A 21,230-nucleotide genomic window follows, 5' to 3' on the forward strand; every position below is an offset into this window, starting at 1 on the left:
TCATTGCTTTTTTAGTGCATTGTTTTTACATTATTATATGAGTTTCTTATATCTTATTCTACCGCACTTTACATACATTACCATCGCTGTCCCCATTGGGGCTCACCATCTGATTTCCTTAACAGTATGTCTTTGGAGTGTGGGCGGAAAAAGCAAAACCTGGAGGAAACCCACACAAATACGGGGAGAAAAACCCCATGTATCTGCAAGGAGTTGTATATCACATTTTCTATATGTTTTAATTAAAGCTGCTTTGTTAGTTGTACTTCCTGGTATTTGGCTTTGATTACACTTTATTGATGCAGTCATGTGCCTGAATATATGTGGAAACGTACTAAAAATACCACAAGTTTTTACCTGCAGATTTTCCGCACCTAATGGAAGTCTATGGGGAAAATCTGCACCTAAAATGCGTACAGGAAGAGAAATTGGTTGGTTTATGCTATGTTAAAAAAAAAAGCAAGGTGGGCGCGAGATTTCCATAAATCCCGTCCACTTTGCTGGAACTGTAAGACGCTGCGTTTTTGGCCTAGGGAAAATTTGCAGTGTCAAAAACTCATCTTTAGGGTACGTGCCCACGATCAGGAATAGCAGCGTTTTGGATGCACCTCACCTGCCCTGCGTCCAAAATGGTGACTTCTACATTACAAGCACAGTGGATGAGAGTTGTAGAAATCCCATGCCCACTGTGCTTCTATTTAATGCTGTGCAAACGCACACCTGCGGTGCAGATTTATGAGCCTCGGCATGTCAATTATCTGCAGCATAGTCTCACCCATAGCCAATTATTACATGTGGTGAATCTGCATGGTTCACTGAACACATGGGGATTTACCTGTGCGATCAGAGTCCAGCGATAATACGCTGCGTCCAAAACACGGCTATATCCTGATCGTGAGCACATAGCCTCAGGGCACGGTCAGGATCTGCCGCGGTTTTCGCGCTGTGTATTTATGCAGCATCAAACACCTCAGCGGTCGGATGTTACAGCCTAGTGGATGGGATTTCTACAACTGCCATGTCCACTGTGCGTCTATGCGCCCCTGTGGACACTGACGCGTCTTTCGGATCCGCAGAATGTGACTTTCTCAGGAGGATTTTCCCCATAGACCAGCATGACTGAGGAAAACCTGCATGTGTGAAAAAAACGTAAATGCGTGTCCGCTAATTTACATGAGAGGTGCGGAAACAGTGCGGACATTGTGCGGCGTCCAAACCGCAGCAGACCCTGAAGGTGGGAACGTCCCCTCGGAGCCAGGAACAGGCTATGATTTTATGAGACTTTTCTAGGGACAGTCTAGGAACTGCGCACTACAGGATGATAATATGGCTGCACACACAAGCCTCCATACTACTTCATCCCATTGTATAACTTTCCATACAACTCCTGTGCATCTTCCCCACATCTGGCACTAAGTGCTGTCTGCTCAGTCCATTTTCACAAGACGGAGACGTGGAATTATGACTTCCCTGAGGAAGAGTGTGGCTGTAGTGAACAGTGGTGCAATGTGTCCAGATGAAGGGGAGGGTTGCCAGCAGCAGCAGCCCTGCACCCTCAGCCCTGCACCCTCAGCCCCCCCAGCCCCGCACCCTCAGCCCCTCCAGCCCCCCCAGCCCTGCACCCTCAGCCCCCCCAGCCCTGCACCCTCAGCCCCTCCAGCCCCGCACCCTCCAGCCCCGCACCCTCAGCCCCTCCAGCCCCGCACCCTCAGCCCCTCCACCCTCAGCCCCTCCAGCCCTGCACCCTCAGCCCCTCCAGCCCTGCACCCTCAGCCCCTCCACCCTCAGCCCCTCCAGCCCTGCACCCTCAGCCCCTCCACCCTCAGCCCCTCCAGCCCTGCACCCTCAGCCCCTCCAGCCCCGCACCCTCAGCCCCTCCAGCCCCGCACCCTCAGCCCCTCCAGCCCCGCACCCTCAGCCCCTCCAGCCCCGCACCCTCAGCCCCTCCAGCCCTGCACCCTCAGCCCCGCACCCCTCAGCCCCTCCAGCCCTGCACCCTCAGCCCCTCCAGCCCTGCACCCTCAGCCCCTCCAGCCCTGCACCCTCAGCCCCGCACCCCTCAGCCCCTCCAGCCCTGCACCCTCAGCCCCTCCAGCCCTGCACCCTCAGCCCCTCCAGCCCTGCACCCTCAGCCCTGCACCCTCAGCCCCTCCTGCCTCACAAGTCTGCACTAGCTCCCTGCTATTTCCCGGCCTTGTTGTGACTGGCACCTGGTGTGTCTGCTGCCAGCTAATCCCAACTTCCTACCTGTCTCCCTCACCTACAGCCCGGCGGCTTCCCTAGCTGTGTGAGTGAGGAGGAGGAGGGCGCAGTGAGCGGGGAGGAGGGGGCTGGCTGCAGCCTGTGGCCACCCAGCATCATGAATATTAACCGCTCCATCCTCCTGCTCCTCCTGCCTCCTCCGCACAGATGAGCAGTCTCTCAGGCAGCCTGCACTCAGCTCATTGTCTCATCCGACGCTCGCAGCAGCTGATTTGCAATCAGAGAAAAGGAGCAGAATCAATAATATTAATAATAGAGGATCCAGTGATAAAGGAGGCTGCTGCTGCTGCCGCCGCCATTCAGGACAATAGAGGAGTGTGCTGCCCTCCACTCGTGCATGAGCAAATCAGCGCGCTATATCAGAGCTGTGGAGCGGTCCCAGCCATCAGTGGCTTCAGGGCAGCACTTGCAGAAGAGAGGCGATGCTTGTACGGAGGAGACCCCTGATATCTGACACGTCCATCAGGCTCATCATTGCTGCACTATGCCTCCCCCTGAAGGTACGGAGCTCCGTGCACCCCGCGCAGGAGGACCAGCTCATCGGCTTTTACTTTTTTATTATTATTTTGCATGCACCTTGTTGCAAACAGTGCACTTGTACTACTTTTTTTTGCATGCATTTAAAGGGACACTACACCTACAGTCCATCGCGACTGCTGCTGCTGCCGTGCTTGATCAAAGTGTTTCTGGAAGTGATCAAAACTGGAGATCTGTTATCAAGTAGTGATCAAGGGGGCAGACATTTTTTTTTTCTGGACTCATCCCATGGAAAAAATCACTACATGCACAGAAGAGTTTTTTTTTTTTTTTTTTTCTTTTTTTTTTTTTCTTGGTGTATTGTTCCTTTAAGATGCACCTTGTTGCAATTAGTGGCTAATTGATTGCATTTTTTTTGTTTAGCGTGCTGTAACACTCATCATAGGTGTTTTTTTTTCCCCCCCTTTTCTTTGTAACAGGTGTCTATAGCGTCAGGGTACTTCGAATTGGAAATCTTATCTATGCAAAATCCCAATGGAGAATTGCAGAATAGCAATTGCTGTGATGGAACCAGGAACCCTGTTGATAGAAAGTGCACCAGGGATGAGTGTGACACTTATTTTAAAGTTTGCCTAAAGGAGTACCAATCCCGGGTGTCTGTTGGGGGCCCTTGCAGTTTCGGCTCTGGATCTACCCCTGTTCTAGGAGGGAATTCCTTCAACCATAAATTCAGCAGGAATAGCGAGAGGAACAGGATTGTGCTCCCATTCAGTTTTGCATGGCCGGTGAGTCACTTGTGAAATAAACTTTTAGATATCTTTTTACTGTACCCGTCACATTTTCTCTTCTTTTTGCAATTGCTTTTTCTTCCCACTATGGTGCCACTATTGTACATTGGGACTCCAGTATTGCGTAATGGGAAGATGCTATTATCGCAAGATTAAATGCAGCGCAGAGGCTTTACAAGTGGATGTCTTACCAGCGAGCAAGGGATCAAGACGTCAGCTGTCAGTGGGCAAGGGGTTAATTCAGCTACTCCAGCCTGAGATGCAGAAGGGGATACAACTGGAAGAGGAGGGAGGTTGGGGAGTAGAGAAGTGGACTGTGATCTCCAGTATTTGGCCCAGGAGAGAGGGAGGAGTGCCTGGGAATACATGAGCTGCTCCTAGAAACATGTGTCCTCTAGTCCCAGGATGGGACTGCTGTGTAAAGTGGCCCACAAACACTACGATCCCAGGCCACCATCAGGTCTGATCAGTGGGTAGTAGAGGTCCCGTATAGCAATGTTGGTCGTGAACCATGAGTCCCATTCGGGCAGAGTATATGTTCTTATGTATGCACAGTATGCGTATTGTCACTTGGTTCATGGGAGTTATTGTTCTGAACCTCAGAAAAACGAGATATTTATTAATTTCTCTGTCCCGTCTACGGGTGGCTTAGTACCATGACTGTGAGTGTATTAGGAGGTCAGAAGTTCGGTCTGCTGTTCAAGTAGCATTGAGGAGCTAGAAGTGGCCTAATCTCCTCTAAACCTTCCTAGCAGGGTCCGGCTAGGCTAAGATTTCCACGTCACCCCTCCCTTTTTGTGGTTTAATATGTTTGTACGTCCACAGCTGTAGTAAAGTTATTGGCAAAAGTAGAGTTCTGCGATTTTTGAATGGGGGCAAATGCCCACCGGGAGTATTGTTTGTTTGTTTGTTTGTTTGTTTGTTTTTGGACTGTCGGATGTGTCGCTACACCTGTCCGTCACGGTATTTCTTGCATCCAGCAATGCTATTTGCCATGTGCCTTTTGAATGCTTCATTTGCGCCACTTCCTCCTGACTGACACATGGGCTTGCATGTGGTTTACATCGGTAAACTGGAGCTAGACAGGGTGGTAATTGCCCTTTGCTATCCCAGAGAGACTTGTTATTGCTGGTCTAAGCTATCAGATTCTTCTGCATGCTTTTTAGAAGAAGGTTTGGCATGGATCCAGAAGGCACAGGACTTTATATTGTATTGTACCTATGGTATCTCCGAACGCCCTGCCTGTTCCAGTGGTTGCCCTACCCTTCCCCTCCAGCTGTGTCCTTCGATCCCAGCCAGGTGTTGCAGGGTGGGTGTGCAAACTCCACTGAATCTAGGCGTGCCATTCCTATTAATCATGGCTTTGGTGCCTTAGACTATTTTTCTTTTCGGCAAAGTGTCCATAATAACTTTGAATTTTCCAGAAAAAGAAAAAAAAAAACTTAGTACGTTTCTTCACTTTGTGATCAAGTTGGCGTCCACGTTTCGGTGGCTATTCGGGGGCTAGCTCGTTATCTGAGGCCACGTGTAGAGAGCGTGATCAGGTGAAGCCTTGCTGAGGATCATATGTGTTTGCTTATCATTTGCAAACTCAACAAGGGGAAACTGTCTATTTTTCTGTTGTATTTTACTGTTGAAAAATATCATCTTCTGTGTTTACTGTTTGGAGAAACCATGTTTTAAGATTTAGATTCTTTTAGGGAATATTACTACTTTTTATCTTTTCTCAGGGTAACCATTTCATGTTTATCAGCTCTAGAAGTTTACAATAATAAAAGAAAAATCCGCATCATAACTACCGATCTAATTTGATTGTTTTTTTTCTAATGACAAGCCTTGGTGGCCACATTAGCTGGCTATCACTCTTCCTGGTGTGTGGGCATCCACTTCTTAACCTTGAGGGGGGTTTAATTGGCTCAAAGGCCAGTTCTCTTTTGTCTACTGGTGGTTTTCAATCTCAGGCTTTCAACCTTGTTGTTGCCCAATGGGACCACAGATATTTTTTGTAATGAGGCCACCCCTGTTGTAACAGACTAGTATGGAACCAATCACATGTTCGGCGCTTTCTACATTGTCAGTCTCCCTGGACGTTTACATTCGGCAATCTGATTTACAAGTATATCGTGTAACATCCATAAAAAGAATGCAGAAAGGAACTTTTTTTTTTTTTTTTTCTTCCCAGTATAGAGTCCTGTGCCTCGTAGTCTTCAGGCTTCTTGAGCAGAGCTAGAAGTAAAGTTTGGCCAGATACTGGTGCAGTACCCAGGATCACACAAGTGGCCTCTGTTGGTGGAGAAAAAGAGCCAGGTTCTTCTTGCAGTGAGATAAAACTATTATCAAAAACTACCATCAAAGGGATAAAAGGTTTTATAAAAAATCTGTGGTATTTGAAGTTCTGCCAACGCAGGTAGTGCCTCCATTGTTGTGGCATTTGACTTTCTTTCCCATTCTTGCTTTGAAGGACGGGCTCATTCGGATGTTTGCCTACTAACCCGAGGAAATAAATTCAGGTGTTTGATCCTGAACAGCTTATTATGTTCAGTGGTATGGAGTAATGAAGAGCTACTGTTCTCTCATCTGTGTGGGGGAAGACAAGTGATGGGTCCTAAAAGGAAGTTTGGATGAACCATTCATTTTGTAATATATGTATTTAGCATTTATCTATCTTTTTTTATTTATTTTTTATTGGGGGTGGGGGGGTTGTATCCTTATGTTTGAGACAGTGTATTGTGGTTCATTTTATTTAGTTTTTATTTGATTTTAGTTTTTCTGTTGTGTTGGCCACTAGGAGGCAGTGCTTCATGCAGCTGGATGCGAGAACACTATATGGCCATTTCAGCTGCTATTTATTTATTTTTTTTTTTGCTTTTGGATCTGTTAATATATACTGCACATCTTCTCATGGGTTGTTTTTTTTTTTTTTTTTTTTCCTTTAATTTCACTCAGTTTCCTGGCCTGATGTCGGTGGGATTCCTACTTGTCCCTTCGTCCTTTCTGGGTATTTGTGATCTCTTATTCATGGCATGGATAACAGACTTTCTCTGTTGTGTAGTCTTGAGTAATTGGCCCAGAGAATAGGGGGCTGTAAATAAACGTAAAGTTGCTAGGTTACCGGCTGACATGGGACAAAACAAGTCCACTAAACTTTCTTGCACCTGCGGCTGGGAATGGCCGTCCATGCTGCAGAGTGTGCAGCGTATTCACACTGTCCCTACTTTGCCTTTTTCTTATCCTTCCTAATCACATTAGGTCACTTAGGCGGCTGTGTTATATTTGTATTGGTTTTGCGTGTAAGTGATTTTGTTTAGGCCTATAATTAATAGCGGCCTCCAGTAATCTAATTCTGGACGTCCTGGGGCTGCAGAATCGGGAGCTTTATCAGACAGCTTTGACAAGGAAGAAGAATAATAAATCTAGATCTATAGCTTGTTTACTAGCTCATTCATTAACATTTTCTCACAGCCTTTCTGACCACTGTGTTCACATCATTGTGCATCTTTCATGGTTTATTTGAGCTCTTTATTAAAAAAACTAAAACTTGAAATTACAGTGTGTGAACCTCATCTTACACTTTTTTTTTTTTTTTTTATGGCTTCCTATCAAATTTACGTGTCATATTACTGCCCCATCTCCCACAAAGAGCAGGACATGCTTGGTCTGTTCTATACCTCTACTAGGGATGTAATTTAAGAGGTTGTCCACTACTTTTTACCTTGATGACCTATCCTTGGGATAGGTCATCAATGTCTGATCATGCGGGGTTCGACACCCGGCACCCCCTGCAAATCAGCTGGTGTCGGCTGCCGGCAGGAAGTACTCACTTGCCAATCTGCTTAGGCTACTTGTAGTGGCCACCGCAGGGCAGTACACATCCACATCTCATCGATTTTTGAATAGGAGGTGGATGTGTAGTACCAAACTACAAGTAGATTGAGCAGCTCGGTGAGTGAGTACTTCCTGCCGGCAGCCGCCGACACCGATAACAGCTGATCGGCGGGGGTGCCAGGTGTCGGACCCTGTCCGATAAGGCATTGATAACTTAACTTATCCTTAGGATAGGTCATCAATGTAAAAGTAATGAGCAACCTCGTTAATGAGGTTTTAATATTAGAATCAGGGTTGTGGAGTCGTATATAATGGACAGACTTCGACAATATATAATAAATTGGGTACAGTAGGACAATGCAGGATATGCTGTAAAAATTTGGGAAAATTATAAATGTCTGTTCTGTTCCTGATCTAAGGATCTCTGCTTTTAGATGAGAAGAATCTGTGCTGCACTTTATGTACATGCTCAGTAGTGAGGCAGTCCTGGGGAGGCTGAGAAATTGAGGATTTGGAGTCTGGGTTTTGGCTTACTGACTCCACAGCCCAGATTCTAATGCTCCAAAGTCCTTGGATCTCCAGGACCATATGGGCTTCTGAAATAAGTTGTATCTAGAGAGAAACTTCAATATGTATGTACGGTAATTTGGCCTAAATGTGTAACCACTGCACCCATTCCTGCAAATGACTTATGTTGATCCCTAAGCTCTTGAGGAGAATGATGGGGACTTCTCCACCAGATAAGAAGCAAGATGACTGTGGTATTTGATTACTAAAGAAAGACAACTACTCCAAGTTTTTTTCCTTTTACACCAGATTTGATAACTCTAGCCTCTGGTTTCTTTGCCATAGTTCTGATGTCACATAGAACAGACCAGCCAATCTCTAGAGTAGGCCTCATATGTCAAAACCCACCTAGGCCCTGTTGCCCACGGTAACATGTAGAATCCCTTATTTCACTTTCTTACCTGAGCTATAGTAGGATTACTTACTAAAGGGATCAGTTGCTATGAACGATGAGAACTGCTTTGACTTTTGTCTCAAATTTTAAAATCAAATTTACACTAAAAATTCATCTTTATTATGTCTGGTTTAAGCTGCTATTTTCTGCAATATAGAGGATAAGGATGATCCCTTTCTTTTTCCCCATTTCAGCCAGTATTTTATCACTTTAAAGAAACTATCTAACAAGGAAGCGGCTTCTTTTCATGTTTTCCTCAGACCTTATCAGACAGAGCATTTGCTTTCATGAGATAGTCGCCACTTAATGGCTGAATCATCATGTTCTTGGACCAAAGTTGTCTTTGTTAACCCAGATATGTATAAACTATATAACTCCCAATCTGCAGGATGCTGGTAGCTGTAGTTTCCATTGTTGTATTTCTCCCTACACAATCTAGATGTGGATTAAATATATACCGGTGTGTGTGTATATGTGTGTGTGTGTGTGTGTGTGTGTATGTATGTATGTATATATATATATATATATATATATATATATATATATATATATATATATATATATATATATATATTTATAATTTTTTTTTTTTTTTATCTTTTACGATGTTTTATATCTATGCTTTTTAGGACCTGATTAATTAAAACTATCATTTCTACACTGGTCTTAATGAAGGCATGGCCAGAGTAAATGGCGCACGTGACTTAATACATAATGCGCATCTTACAAATGGCGTTCACCCTGGAGTTCATTTCTGGCATAATTTACATTAATTTTGATGAATTTAACAGGTATGCTTCGCCATGCCACAGATTTGCCCATTTTGGCAAAGCTGTCCTGGACTGGTGAAGAAAAAAAAAAAAACACCCCAAGTTGCAAAATCAAAAATGCTGTGATATTTCAAAGTGTTCTATGCCAGAAACCCCCTTGATGGATCGGGCTTTGTTTCGTTCAGCCATTTGTGCTGTTCGTGGTTGTATGTAATACATCACCTATGAAATACTGCTGAATTGTACAAGCATTCCTCCATCTCCTCCAGTTTACATTGGGAATTGATGTGCTAAACCCTTGTGACCTTTCCCAGTTAGGCAGATAAGAGAGGACTGGACATGTAAATGATGCAGAGCTAAACTGCTCACTATGGCTTTGCAGGGCCTCCAGTTTTTGGACTACAGCCCTTATCATTTGATGGAGTCAAAGATCTTCATTTAAAGGGTTGTGTAGGATCAGGCCGGTTTCACACGTCCAGCATTCTCTGTACAAGCACCAGCCATGATGACTGGACTAGCTGTGGGTCTTCTGAGCCGAATGCAACAGCCTCATAAAGATATACAGTATGAGGACGTTTTTTCAGGTCAATACTCCGAACATGAATGATGGATGTGTATAACTGGATCTAGAAAAATATAGGGCCGCCCCGTCCATGCATTGCATATCATATGGCAGCACAGTTTTGTTGAAGGGAATAAGGCTGATCTTTGCAATACCACACACAACATATGTGATGCTGTTTCTGAAGGAAGGCAGCCATCGTAATCATTGGTTCAACCTTTTGTAGCCTTTAGCCCAGACTTGAAGTAACCTGTTCCCCCTGACTTTGTAAAGTGACTATTAATTAGTCATGTATAATCACAGCACTTGGTGACCTCAGTTACACCCTAGTGTCTCCTACATAAAGGCCAAGTTCACATATTTAAGTATTTGGTCAGTATTTTACATTATGAGGCCCTGCAAAGCCATAAGTCAAAACCAGGAATGGGTGAAAAATGCAGAAGTGATGTGTTTCTATTATACTTTTGACTAAAACCTGAACTTGTGAATGTGGCCGAAGACTGGCTTTGACATTTTCCTGCCTTCAACATGGCTACCGCAGTGGTGTAGGGGGGCAATGATGGGTCTGAACCTCACCTCCCATGGTACAGGCCACGTACACACATTGAGTATTTGAGTTTTTTACATGAGTATTTGTAAGCCAAAACCAGGAATGGGTAAAAAACAAAAAGCAGAAGTGGTGATGTGTTTCTATGATAGTTTTCTGTCATAGAAATGTGCATCACTTCTGCAGTTTTTTACCCACTCCTGGTTTTGGTTTACAAATATTGAGTTAGAAAACTTGTCAAATACTCAACGTGTGCACTTGGCCTAAGGGTAGGAGTGGTAAAGTTCAAACTTGCCTCTGTATACCCCATGTTACTGCGGCGCGGCCATCTTGTACGCAGGAGGACCTTAATGGTCAACGGAGTAGGCAGCTGGAGGCCACTGGTTGAGTTACCGGTAGATCAGTAATGTAGAGTTACATTTCAGTCCCCAGGTGGAGGGTCACCTTAATGTGATCATTGACATTGAGCAGATACGCTCCAAAAAACCACACAAAAAAATGCGCCTAGAATAATTTTGAAAAGAATTAACAAATTTCTATGTAACACATTTCTGTTTAGGATTTTGAGATTTTCAAAAACCCCTAGAGAATAAAAGTGATTATTTTCAGTCGTTTTTTTTTCCTTTGTTTTCGTCAGCTTTTTTTTTTTTTTTTTTTGCTTGAGAAAGACACCGGTGGTTCCCCACCTGGAGAAATGTCATGTGCACATAACTTTTAATGTTTTTTTTTAGGAAGAGTCAAACAAAAATAAAAAGGTGAACTAAACATGTAGGTAAAGGTAATGGGTCTGCAGTCTCGTAGAGTTGGTGCACTACATATCCACAGTGTGAGAAATCAATCCTAAAAATGGGGGCTCTGTGACGTTCTTCTGCCAGCTCAACCCAGTTTCTGCACTTCAGGTAAATCAGTAGAAAGGGCTCTTGTTCCTGCCTGCTGTGTGTGAACCTGACTGTTGTGCTTGGCTGGCCAGCTGGTATTCTATCTATTAACCTTGCCACCCTTTTGTAACTAGTGCATTTAATTATCAGTGGGATTCTTTAAGATGGCGGGTTAATGTCAAATAATGTGGAAAGAATTTATGGCCACAATAAAGTCTACTTTGATATGAAGTTTTGTTTATCCGAACTATGGCACATTTGAGAGAACTTTTCCAGCATTTTCCTCCTTGCTTAATGGAATTGGAAAGAATGACCAAAAGTTGTTTGGATTAAAAAAAAAGACCCTTCTGGGTTTACGAAGCTCTAGAGGGGGGACTTGGGGTGCTATGTGCACACTACCTTATTATTATTATTTTTATTTTGTTTACGCGCCCGTCTCGTCCAATTCTTGGAAGATTCTTCCTGTTCATTGCTATGGGAAATTCTTGCTCAAATGAAAAATTTCCCCCCCCTCCCCCTCCTTCTGATGTTCTTATGCCTTGGTGGGGGAAAATTTAAAAAAGGGAAGTGAATGTAATTACGGTACGTTGAAGCCAATCTTTAATGTAATCTACTCTTACCTAGTCACTGGCCAATTAAAAGGCTGCAAAAAAACTCTTCAGGAAAAACCTTTTTCCAAAACACTCCAAAAGTGACTGTGCAGAGTTTCTGCCCCAAAACCACCCACCCCCAAAAAAATTGGGGGGAGAAGTTTTTGAGATCTGGGGGAAGATTTGTAGTGTTTCCCTCTCTGTTTTTTGCCTACTTTCTGACCCCAAAAGACTCCTTCATAAAACACTCCCAAAGGGAACCCTTCCAGAAGTAGTTTCCACCTTTTAGGGTATGTTCTCATAACTTTTTTATTTATAATTATTATTATTTTTTTTTTTTTCCTCCAGAGATAATTTTATTTCTGGCAGTGATGTGTAGATACAACCTCCAAGTTTACAAATCCTACCCCTTGATATTAATAAAGCACAACACTAAGTAATCTAGTGGGAAACAGGCTATATCTAAGAAAAGATGAAGCATATGCATAAATTCTAAGACCATTAGAAAACTCCACCCAATGAACTCCTAAATTAACTGCTATACAGCTGAGGAATAACTAGTAAATGTTATGATCTTTAACAAAAAAAAAAATCTTTTTAATACATGCTAGTTTTTGTGATTAGGATACATTGTAGTCTGGCCACCCAGACAGGCGATGACTGCTAATATTAACCACGAACAATAGCGTGGCCATTCTGACTGCACCGAGGATTACAGAACATAATGGGGGCCCATCCAAAAATAATGCAAATACAGGACAAGCAACAGGAAGCAGCAGTAGACTCAGCACAGCTCGGCTCCCAGACAAACCGTGGACTTAGTTCACACAATGGTAACTTTAGCACATTATGTATTCACAGGATACTCATTATTCCAGAGGGCTTGCCAGATCGGAGATCAGCCCAGTGTATTGGACACATGCATAGTCTGGATCGTGGCATTTGTCTGCCCTCCGTCCCTTGGCAAGACATTTGCTACTGTATCGTACGAGTTCATGAATTCGGATACTGGTTTGTGGCTTTGGCTACTCAGACACACACAACTTTGGTTAATGAATTTATTTATTTGCAGTTGTTGATTGATGTGGTTTTAGCACTGTTGTTAGTGATGGCGTTGGATTTCTCCCTGTGCCGCTCCGATGGCGTCTATCACATGTTGCTTATTACAGGAGCCCCATCTTGGTGTGGTTTGTCGGTGGAAGCTCATGTGTTATCCGATGAGTAAGCGGCTGTAGTTTGCTGCCCTGTCGGTAAATATGGTGTTGCTCATCGCTTTTCGTTTTGTTTTTGGTTCTCCAGGAATTATGTGAAAGCAGGACTTTCCTTCCAGTCAGCAATTTACAGACAAGGCCTGACAAGAGCTTTGTTACCTTCTTTGTATGAGCCGGGCTCCCTAGCTGTGACATGATTAGGTGCCTTCTCATATCTGGTGAAAGCTCTGCTCTTAGCAAAGTATGTGGAAATTGCAACTGCATGATGCATATACAGACGACGTAGTGTGTTAGTGTCTGCCTGGTAGGCAAGGCAGCAGCCAGCGCGTGAAACTGCGTGTCTGTCATTATTATCTGTGTGCAGGGAATGCTGGAAAAATGTGAGATTTCAATTTGTGACAATCTGGTCTCTTAACAGCCATTTCTCTCTCACGTCCCAAGTGTTTTCCTCTTCTTTCCCATCGTTTTAAAATTCTTTAGACGTATGTTTATAAGAAAGCAGGAGAAAAACCAACAGGGCTTTGGCTATTGTGGCTGTAGGTAGCAGTCGCACCTGGTGCCTAAAGGGGACCCAAAGGCCACTTTACCACATAAGCCTCTAGTGTTATAAATGCCACACGGTGGTCCCACGACAGTATTTTGTATTGAGGCCTTTCAACTTGTACCTATGACAAACAAATTGGCCTCCATTACACTTTACACAGGGTCAGCTTTTGTTATTAAGGTGTCCGGCAAAGCTGTGTGGCTACTGTAATGGCTTCTTCCTTTGGGTCTTGTACTAATCTTACTATGTTGCTATAGGTGGCGCTACATACGGTTTTTAAGTCCTCTTTCTCTCTGAAGAGACAATTTGCATATTACATTTCCCAGAGGAGCATTGCAGGGCAAATAAGCCTCCTTACCTTGGCATGCCAGAGCCAGTATGTCACTCTCCACAAGGAGAAACGTTAGACCTTAGTCCGGAGCCTCTCACCTAGTCAAATCTGTTCTCATACTTTGCACTGACGAGGGACAACGCCCCAAAACACTGTGTCTAAAAATTGAGATTCCGATTTGGCTTTTTTTTCCTAAGTCACATTTGAAGGCTTGTTAAAGGGTCGATCGTGACTTGTAAGATTGCTGTTTCCAACAGGTGGTACTATAGAGTTCAAGTCCTCTTCCTTTCTGAAGAGGCATTCTGCATATCTTGCTATAGGCAAGTCACACTGTGGCCGATTTCACCGAGATTGGCATTTTACATACTGGTGTTGATGAAGAGCTCTCTGTAGTATCGTGTATGATGTGTAGTGCACCGGTAGCCAGTGATGAGGCAGTGACCCACAAAGTTCAAACATAAAAGTCTCTTTAATATGTTATCTTCACACAGAAAAGGTTCTAATCCACACAAATGCATATAACTTCAGTGTTCAATTCACACCAGTTCATAACAGCATCCTTTAGATTGCAGTCACTACACATGCTAGTCCTCCTCTAATTCCGTGGGTGTCCTGCATCGCTGTATCACAGTCTCTACCCACAGCCGTACACAGACCTTGACATCCTCCTGTCTGCAGCTGTGACACACGCCAGCCCTTCCTTTGGGCACAGGACAGTCTACCTCCGGTTCACCTCCGGGCACAAGACCTGTCCACATCCGTGACCAGTCATTGTGGACAGCAGCAGCACCACTGTGTTTGCTGTGGGTTGTCAGGCCTCACTCTGGCCCTGACACACGTGAGAATCAGACTCGACTCTAAAACCTCTGTATACTACAGGGCTTTTAACAAGTGTAATCACCGCTACACCTGTGACTACAAGGCCCCCTCATGGCCTCACTACACCTCTGCACATCCTGGGGAGAACAAACAGCGCCCCCTAGCTGTAACAGGGGTCACTGCCTCACAGATGCTCCAAATTCAATGAGGCGTGTGCATCTTGGTGAATTTGGCACATAAGGCCATGTTCAGTAATTCGTCAGTGTTTTTACATCAGTACTTGTAAGGCAAAATTAGGAGAGAAATAATCAGAGGGAAAAGTATAATAGAAAGACGTCACCACTTTGGCATTTTTCACTCACTCCTACTGACCAAATGCTGAACATGTGAAGGTGGCCTAAGCTTCTCACACTTCTTGAAAAGTTGTCGAATTTTAGCCCTATAGTTGTCTAAAAATTCTGCAACGTTTCAAACAGTATATATTCTAGATTTATGGCGCAAACTGTATGGTGCATCGGCCTCTCAGGGTTTGTGCACACGCCGTCTTGTAGATGTTGGTGTACCAGATGAGTTTTTGAAGCTAAAAAAAAAAAAAACCCGGAATATGGCGCTGTTTTTATTGAAGTGTTCTTTGATGCTCTAGGGTACATGCCCACGATCCGGAATAGCGGCGTTTTGGACACAACTCACCTGTGCTGCGTTCTACATTACAAGCTCAGTGGATGGGTTTTATAGAAATGCATGCCCACTGTGCTTCTATTTGCCACTGTGTAAACTCACCCGCGGCGCGGGTTTACGAGCTGCAGCATGTGAATTATCGCTAGTCTCCGCTGCGTAGTCTCACCCATAGCCATTCATTCCGCGCTGATAATCCGCATGGTTCACTGAGCACATGGAGGATTTGCCTGTGTGATTAGAATGCAGCATTTTGGATGCAGCGGAAAATAGGCTTTGTCCAAACCGCTGCTGTATCCTGATCGATGGCACATAGCCAAATAGTTTTTGAAAATTTTATATATTTAAAAAAAAAAAAAAAAAATTATATATTATTAGAAATCCTACAAATATAACTGCCTTCTTCCAAAAAAACAGCACCACACCTGTCCACAGGTGGTGTGTGGTATTGCAGCTCAGTTCTATTCTCTTCATAAGAGCTGAGCTGCAAGTGCAGAAACTACGTGGACACAGATGTGGTGAATCTGGAAGAAACTCAACATGGTTTTTCTAACCCTCGGCAAACCATTTATATCACCGGCATGTGTATCAGGGCCTCTTGACTTTCACCCAACAGATGATGTAGGAGAAGAATCCTTTCTGTCAAATATTATTGACTAATCCTTTTGTTTGGAGCGGATATAATTCGTTATTGGAAGCCTTTTATTTCTGATGTCTAGCTGCCGTGTATAGTTGGTTGAAATGAAGCGTCCTCTACATTCACTGCATGACTTGGAAGGCCTCAGCACTCTGCATATTCCTGGAGGGGCATTTTTTTGGCTCAGGGGTCAGACCTCTGGTGGCTAATTAAGTGTGACATTATCAGTACACAGCTGATCTTTGACACCATGGCGGAGCTCTCATTTGAATACGTTGACTGTGTGCAGTTTTATTATTTGGGTTGGATGTATATTTATCAGAGGTCATCTATGGTCATGGGAACATTAAAACCTGCTGGTTGCCTTCATTCCAGAGATGTTCAGTAAACCTTAATGCAGCCGGATGGATGTGAGCGTTCATTCACCCATTATTAAACCAACAGTTCCCATTATAATTGTGAATGAGCTTTTCTCTCCCTCCGGTTTCCATTCGGTAGGTATTCTATCTCGGCCCGCATACAGTTGCCATGTAAAAGCCGTGATCAATGATGTACTGGAGCAGGGTATATAGTGAGATTATCTCCCATTAGCAATCCTCAAATGATCATTATGTCTTGTTTTGCTTGTTTGTGTTTTTGTTTTTTATAATTTTATTTTTTTTTGTAAATGGTGTGTGGCATCGCTGCCATATAAGTGGAATCGCTAATTCAAAAACTTCTGGCACATGGCAGATTTATTAGCCGTATGGGGTGTGTTGTTTTTTTTTTTTTTTGTTGTTGTTTTTTTTTTTTTTTTTTTTTTCCTCCCCCTACACCCTTCAACCAGTTTAAGATTACTCAAAAAGATTGACTGCCTGCAGTTCTGAAATGGTCTATGTTGCTTCAGATTGGCTGACAAGAGTTAACTGTCCTGACCTGCTGGACTTCCAATTGCTTGGGCCTCATATACAGATGGTGATTATTGATTAAAAAAAAATGTCTGGAGGGGAAGAGTTCAATATAAACTTATCACTCTCACCCACAAAGTGCTCCACAGTTCAGCACCGCCCTACATCTCCTCCCTCGTCTGTCTACCACCCTACCCATGCCCTCCGTTCTGCTAATGACCTGAGGTTAACATCCCCAATAATCTGAACCTCCCACTCCTGTCTCCAAGACTTTTCACGTGCTGCTCCAGTTCTTTGGAATACACTACCCAGGACAATTCGATTAATTCTCAATACTCAGTTTTAAGCGTGCCCTAAAAACTCATTTCTTCAGACTGGCCTACCGTCTCAATGCATTTATCTAACTATCCCTGTGTTGCCCATTCAAAATTCTCTTCATAACCAGGACCCTTGTATCATGATCTCACCCACTTTATGCATTTAATAGCGCTCTGTCTGTACTTTTACACATACTGGTTGGTTTACCGGTTCATTCAGCATTACATGAACACCCGATTTCTTACATTGTGGCTGGTCAAAACAATTGTTACCATCCGCCTTTTGTGTCCCCCCCCCCCCCCCATTTCCTCATAGATTTGTAAGCTTGCAAGCAGGGCCTTCATTCCTCTTGGTATCTGTTTTATGTGATTATTGTTAATCTGTAATGTCTTTTATTGTCTTTACAAATCCCTGTAAAATGTAAAGTGCTGCTGTACATATTGTCGCTATTGAAATATTATAATTTTGTTTGTAAAAATGTTATATTTCTCTGGATAGAGATGGATCTCTGGATGGATATAATTAGCCACGAATGATGGAATAAATGAAAGTCGTAATGAGCAACATCCTTAGCAATAGGTGTCTACAGGTTTTGGAATTTTTTTTATTTTTTATTCAGTAGCTACCGTATTTGCTTTCTGGAAGTTAGAGGGGGAACTTTTTGCTCTAAAAGATCAACCAAGATATCTCCAAAACAAAACAAAACTATACACCAGAGTGCGAAGGAATTTTCCAAGGTGGAAAAAAACTGAAGTTGACCTAGAGCTTCACCCAACCAGGCTGGCAGATGTGGAGTGAGTGTGGCGCCCGATTGGATCTTCAGTTAGTAATTAGTTATACCTTTTGGCACTAACATCAGGTCGGCATTCCAGGCTTGGCAGATATAATTTATTGGCCAAGTGCTTAGCTCATTGTTAGAAGATAAATGGTGACACTCAGGGGGTTGTACGATGAGCGGGTACACATGGTGTGATACGTTTCTAAAGATTGTTTAATTCAGTTACAACCTAGTTGTCATTTGTTTTAGGTTTTTATAAACTTTTGACACTTGACAATATTTGTACACATTTTGGCCTCTTAGGGTTTGGTATTTTGCATTTGTTACGCTTGTGTTGTGGAAAAAATGTCTCATGTGGGACCAAATGTTGCGTTATTTTATTGGTGAATAATGTACCCTTACTGCTTAATTCTTGCAATTGTAGAGTGTTGCTGTGGTTTTATTTTTGCTTTTTATATATCCAGAGGACTGAGCCGTGGTTCTGGGACCAGCACAAAGCTACTGACGCGGTTCTGCTTCTCCTTTACTTTGACTGGAATAGAAGTTGTCTGTTGACTTTGATCTTTAATAGTTTTGGAAATCTCTACATTGCACCTCTCTTTTTCACTATCAGCAGGGTTTGTTATATGTAAAAATACGTTAGGTTTTCTTTCCCGTGTAATGCCCATCACCCATTGTAAATTAACTTCTTTCTTTAAAGCAACAATCCCAGCTACATTCTCAAGAATGAAGGTGTGGTAATAACGCAGCAACTATTTGGTGGATTGTTGTGAACACTTTGCAGATTCCCTTTCCTGGGACTGTACAAGTTGAATAAAAGCCCATAAAAATATAATATGTGCTGTAAATAGTTGAAAAACATAGCTTCATAACCCGGTAAATGGCCCTGGCGGTGGCCTTTGTATCGAAGACTGTGAACATGTCTGGGCTCGTGAAGATTTGCTTACTCGTCTCTGAATTTTCCCACAGTTATCTGTGAACAAAATGGAATCCTGTTCTTTGACTATGGAACATATTTAGGCTGTATTCCAAGTGGAGCCTCACAAAGAAGGGCTTTCCTTCAAAGACTGCATGCTCGGTCAAGTTATTAGAAGTAGCTTTATGCTGACTTTTGAAGTTATCTTTATGCCTACACCTTCAAGGTGTTTACCTTTTTCCATAAACGCTGTATGTGCTTCTGGTTTGTCTTCTATGTAATTACCACATTCCATTCGTTTCCAAATGGTTATGGATCTTCAGCTACTACCATGACTGAGCCAAGTTGTTTTTTTTTTTAAAAAACTTTGTTCCTTTCTCGTTGGCTAGCAGCTCTAACTTGCTCACATGAGCATACAACGGAGGATTTAGCCACTTCTAGTCGTCTTAAAGACGTGTTTTTAAAGTGGTCCTATTGTATCTCAACCTCGTCAAAAAATTGTAAGCCTGTTCTGAGCGGAGAGGGAGCAAGCGAGAGCTTCTGCTTCCCCGGCTTGGGGAGTAGAGATAAAAGGTGGCTGTATACAATGGCTGGCAACCGTCCAGAGCTAAGGAGTCAGTTTAAGCAGTAGATGCTTATGATTATTACAGGAATGTATGAGATCCCCTGGTCAGATTAGTGCGCCTATAAATGTGACACATAGCTGTGCCCTAAAGGTTTTGCATGCTTAGGTCCTAGGCTTTGTATTAAAGAAGCTTTCCTCTCTCCAACCTAAAAGTCATCAGTTCTTTTTCTCGTTACCTGATACTTGTGGGAGCATTGATGGTCTATTGCAGACAAAGCTTTCAAAGAGGTGCTGAAAAGCAAAAACTCCCAGGAGACTACACTTCAGATGCTCCGTGAATTAGTGTTTGCACAAAACTACATGAATATGCACATATTTATCATCTTTATAGACTTTTTATCTATGTAGTTGTGCCTCTTGGTTTTTTTTTTTTCTCCCCTTATTTTTTGTTCTACTTTTTAGAACGTGTTCTTGTTTTTTTTTTTTTTTTTTTTTTTTTTTTTTTTTTACACTAAATAAATTAATAGAAGTGTTTATTGGTTGTTCTTAGTAAAATACATGAAACTCATTAGGGTTGACAATGATGAGTAATTTAAGGTGAAAGGTCTCTGCTGAATCAGTCTGGATAAGTTAGCTTAGAAGGTGAAAGAGGATCATGTTTGGTTTACATGTAATCTGTTGCCTATTTTGGTTTCAATTGGCACAAACATACTCACTAATCCGAACTCTTCAGGAAAATATGTATATGTGTGTAGATAGAGATAGAGATATATAGATAGATAGATGGATATTAAAAAAAAATTAACTTTATTTTTGTTTTGTTTTTACATGTACATTTTATGTAATACATTTTTTGTATTTCTTTTGTTCAGAGATCTTACACCTTGGTGGTTGAAGCGTGGGATCACAATAATGAGACAAATGGTTAGTATTGATGAGATACCTAATTGTATTTGCTTTACTGATTATCAACACCTCACTTTTCTGGAAAGAAGACTACATGCAAGATCTTAGAATTTCGGAGTATGTACATGCGTAAAAAAGAATGGCCGTACATAGAATACATCTTCAAGTCTTTTATGCCTCATGTACGAAACCGAGCCCTGGCAGGGAATCATGGAGTCCTACCCAGCGCTGCTGCTTGCTTTTAGGGGAATGATAGTTGTCTTATTATTGCAACCTCTGGAATATGTCAAATCCTCAACTTTTTTTTTTTATTCTGTTGATTCAGATGTGGACTTCTATAGATGCTATGGATCCTTAAAAATCATGAAGAGCAAGCGGGTGGCATGTACGTGCAAACTGCTTGCTGTCCATGATTAACATTGCAGTGGGTGTCAGATGCTTTGTAACGTGTTAATTTTTCATACGTGAAAATTACTTCTGGTACAAACTGTAACACAGAAAATTGGATCTCAAACACTGAAACTCGGACCTTTTTTACATACCAGAAATGTTAATACCTGAATAAGGCCTTACGCTGGTGTTAAACATGTAATGCTCATTGGCTGATATCTTCACCTAGTGTATATGGAGGGCAACCCAACTTTCCCCCAATGTCAGGGGAAATTAAGGTGTTAACAGCCCGATCATCTTGTTCTTGGCGATATGCCACCACCAAAGATGTTTTACACATGGATCAGCCAAGTTCCATTGGGCAAGCTATCTGTCGGCTATCCAATGTGCATGGCTAGCTTATCTTGGTATTCTTAAATAAGTAGACAGTATATATTCTACTTCTTACAGCAGGCCTCTCTAGGTTTTTTTTTTTTTTCTAGAGGGAAGCTCTTTTGATTTCAGCTTTTTGAGGTTTTAAAGTTACTCCTCCAAAGCCTGAAGGTCATCCCTTCTTAAAGTACTGGTTAAACCACTAGTTTTTTTTTTTTTTT

The 21,230-nt window shown here is 42.7% G+C and overlaps 1 protein-coding gene across 1 annotated transcript in view; it reads left to right on the forward strand.

Moving 5' to 3' along the window:
- Positions 1 to 2,392: 2,392 nt before the first annotated feature.
- JAG1 (jagged canonical Notch ligand 1) overlaps positions 2,393 to 21,230 on the forward strand; it is a 43,859-nt gene continuing 25,021 nt past the window's right edge. Inside the window, exons 1-3 of the mRNA XM_077282599.1 lie at positions 2,393 to 2,762; positions 3,219 to 3,524; positions 20,214 to 20,265. Of these exons, the coding sequence (XP_077138714.1) occupies positions 2,685 to 2,762; positions 3,219 to 3,524; positions 20,214 to 20,265 (436 nt within the window). The 5' untranslated portion in view covers positions 2,393 to 2,684. The remainder of the gene's footprint in view (positions 2,763 to 3,218; positions 3,525 to 20,213; positions 20,266 to 21,230) is intronic.

This window comes from Ranitomeya variabilis, chromosome 2 (genome assembly GCF_051348905.1).
Source record: "Ranitomeya variabilis isolate aRanVar5 chromosome 2, aRanVar5.hap1, whole genome shotgun sequence".
Lineage (NCBI taxonomy): Eukaryota > Metazoa > Chordata > Amphibia > Anura > Dendrobatidae > Ranitomeya > Ranitomeya variabilis.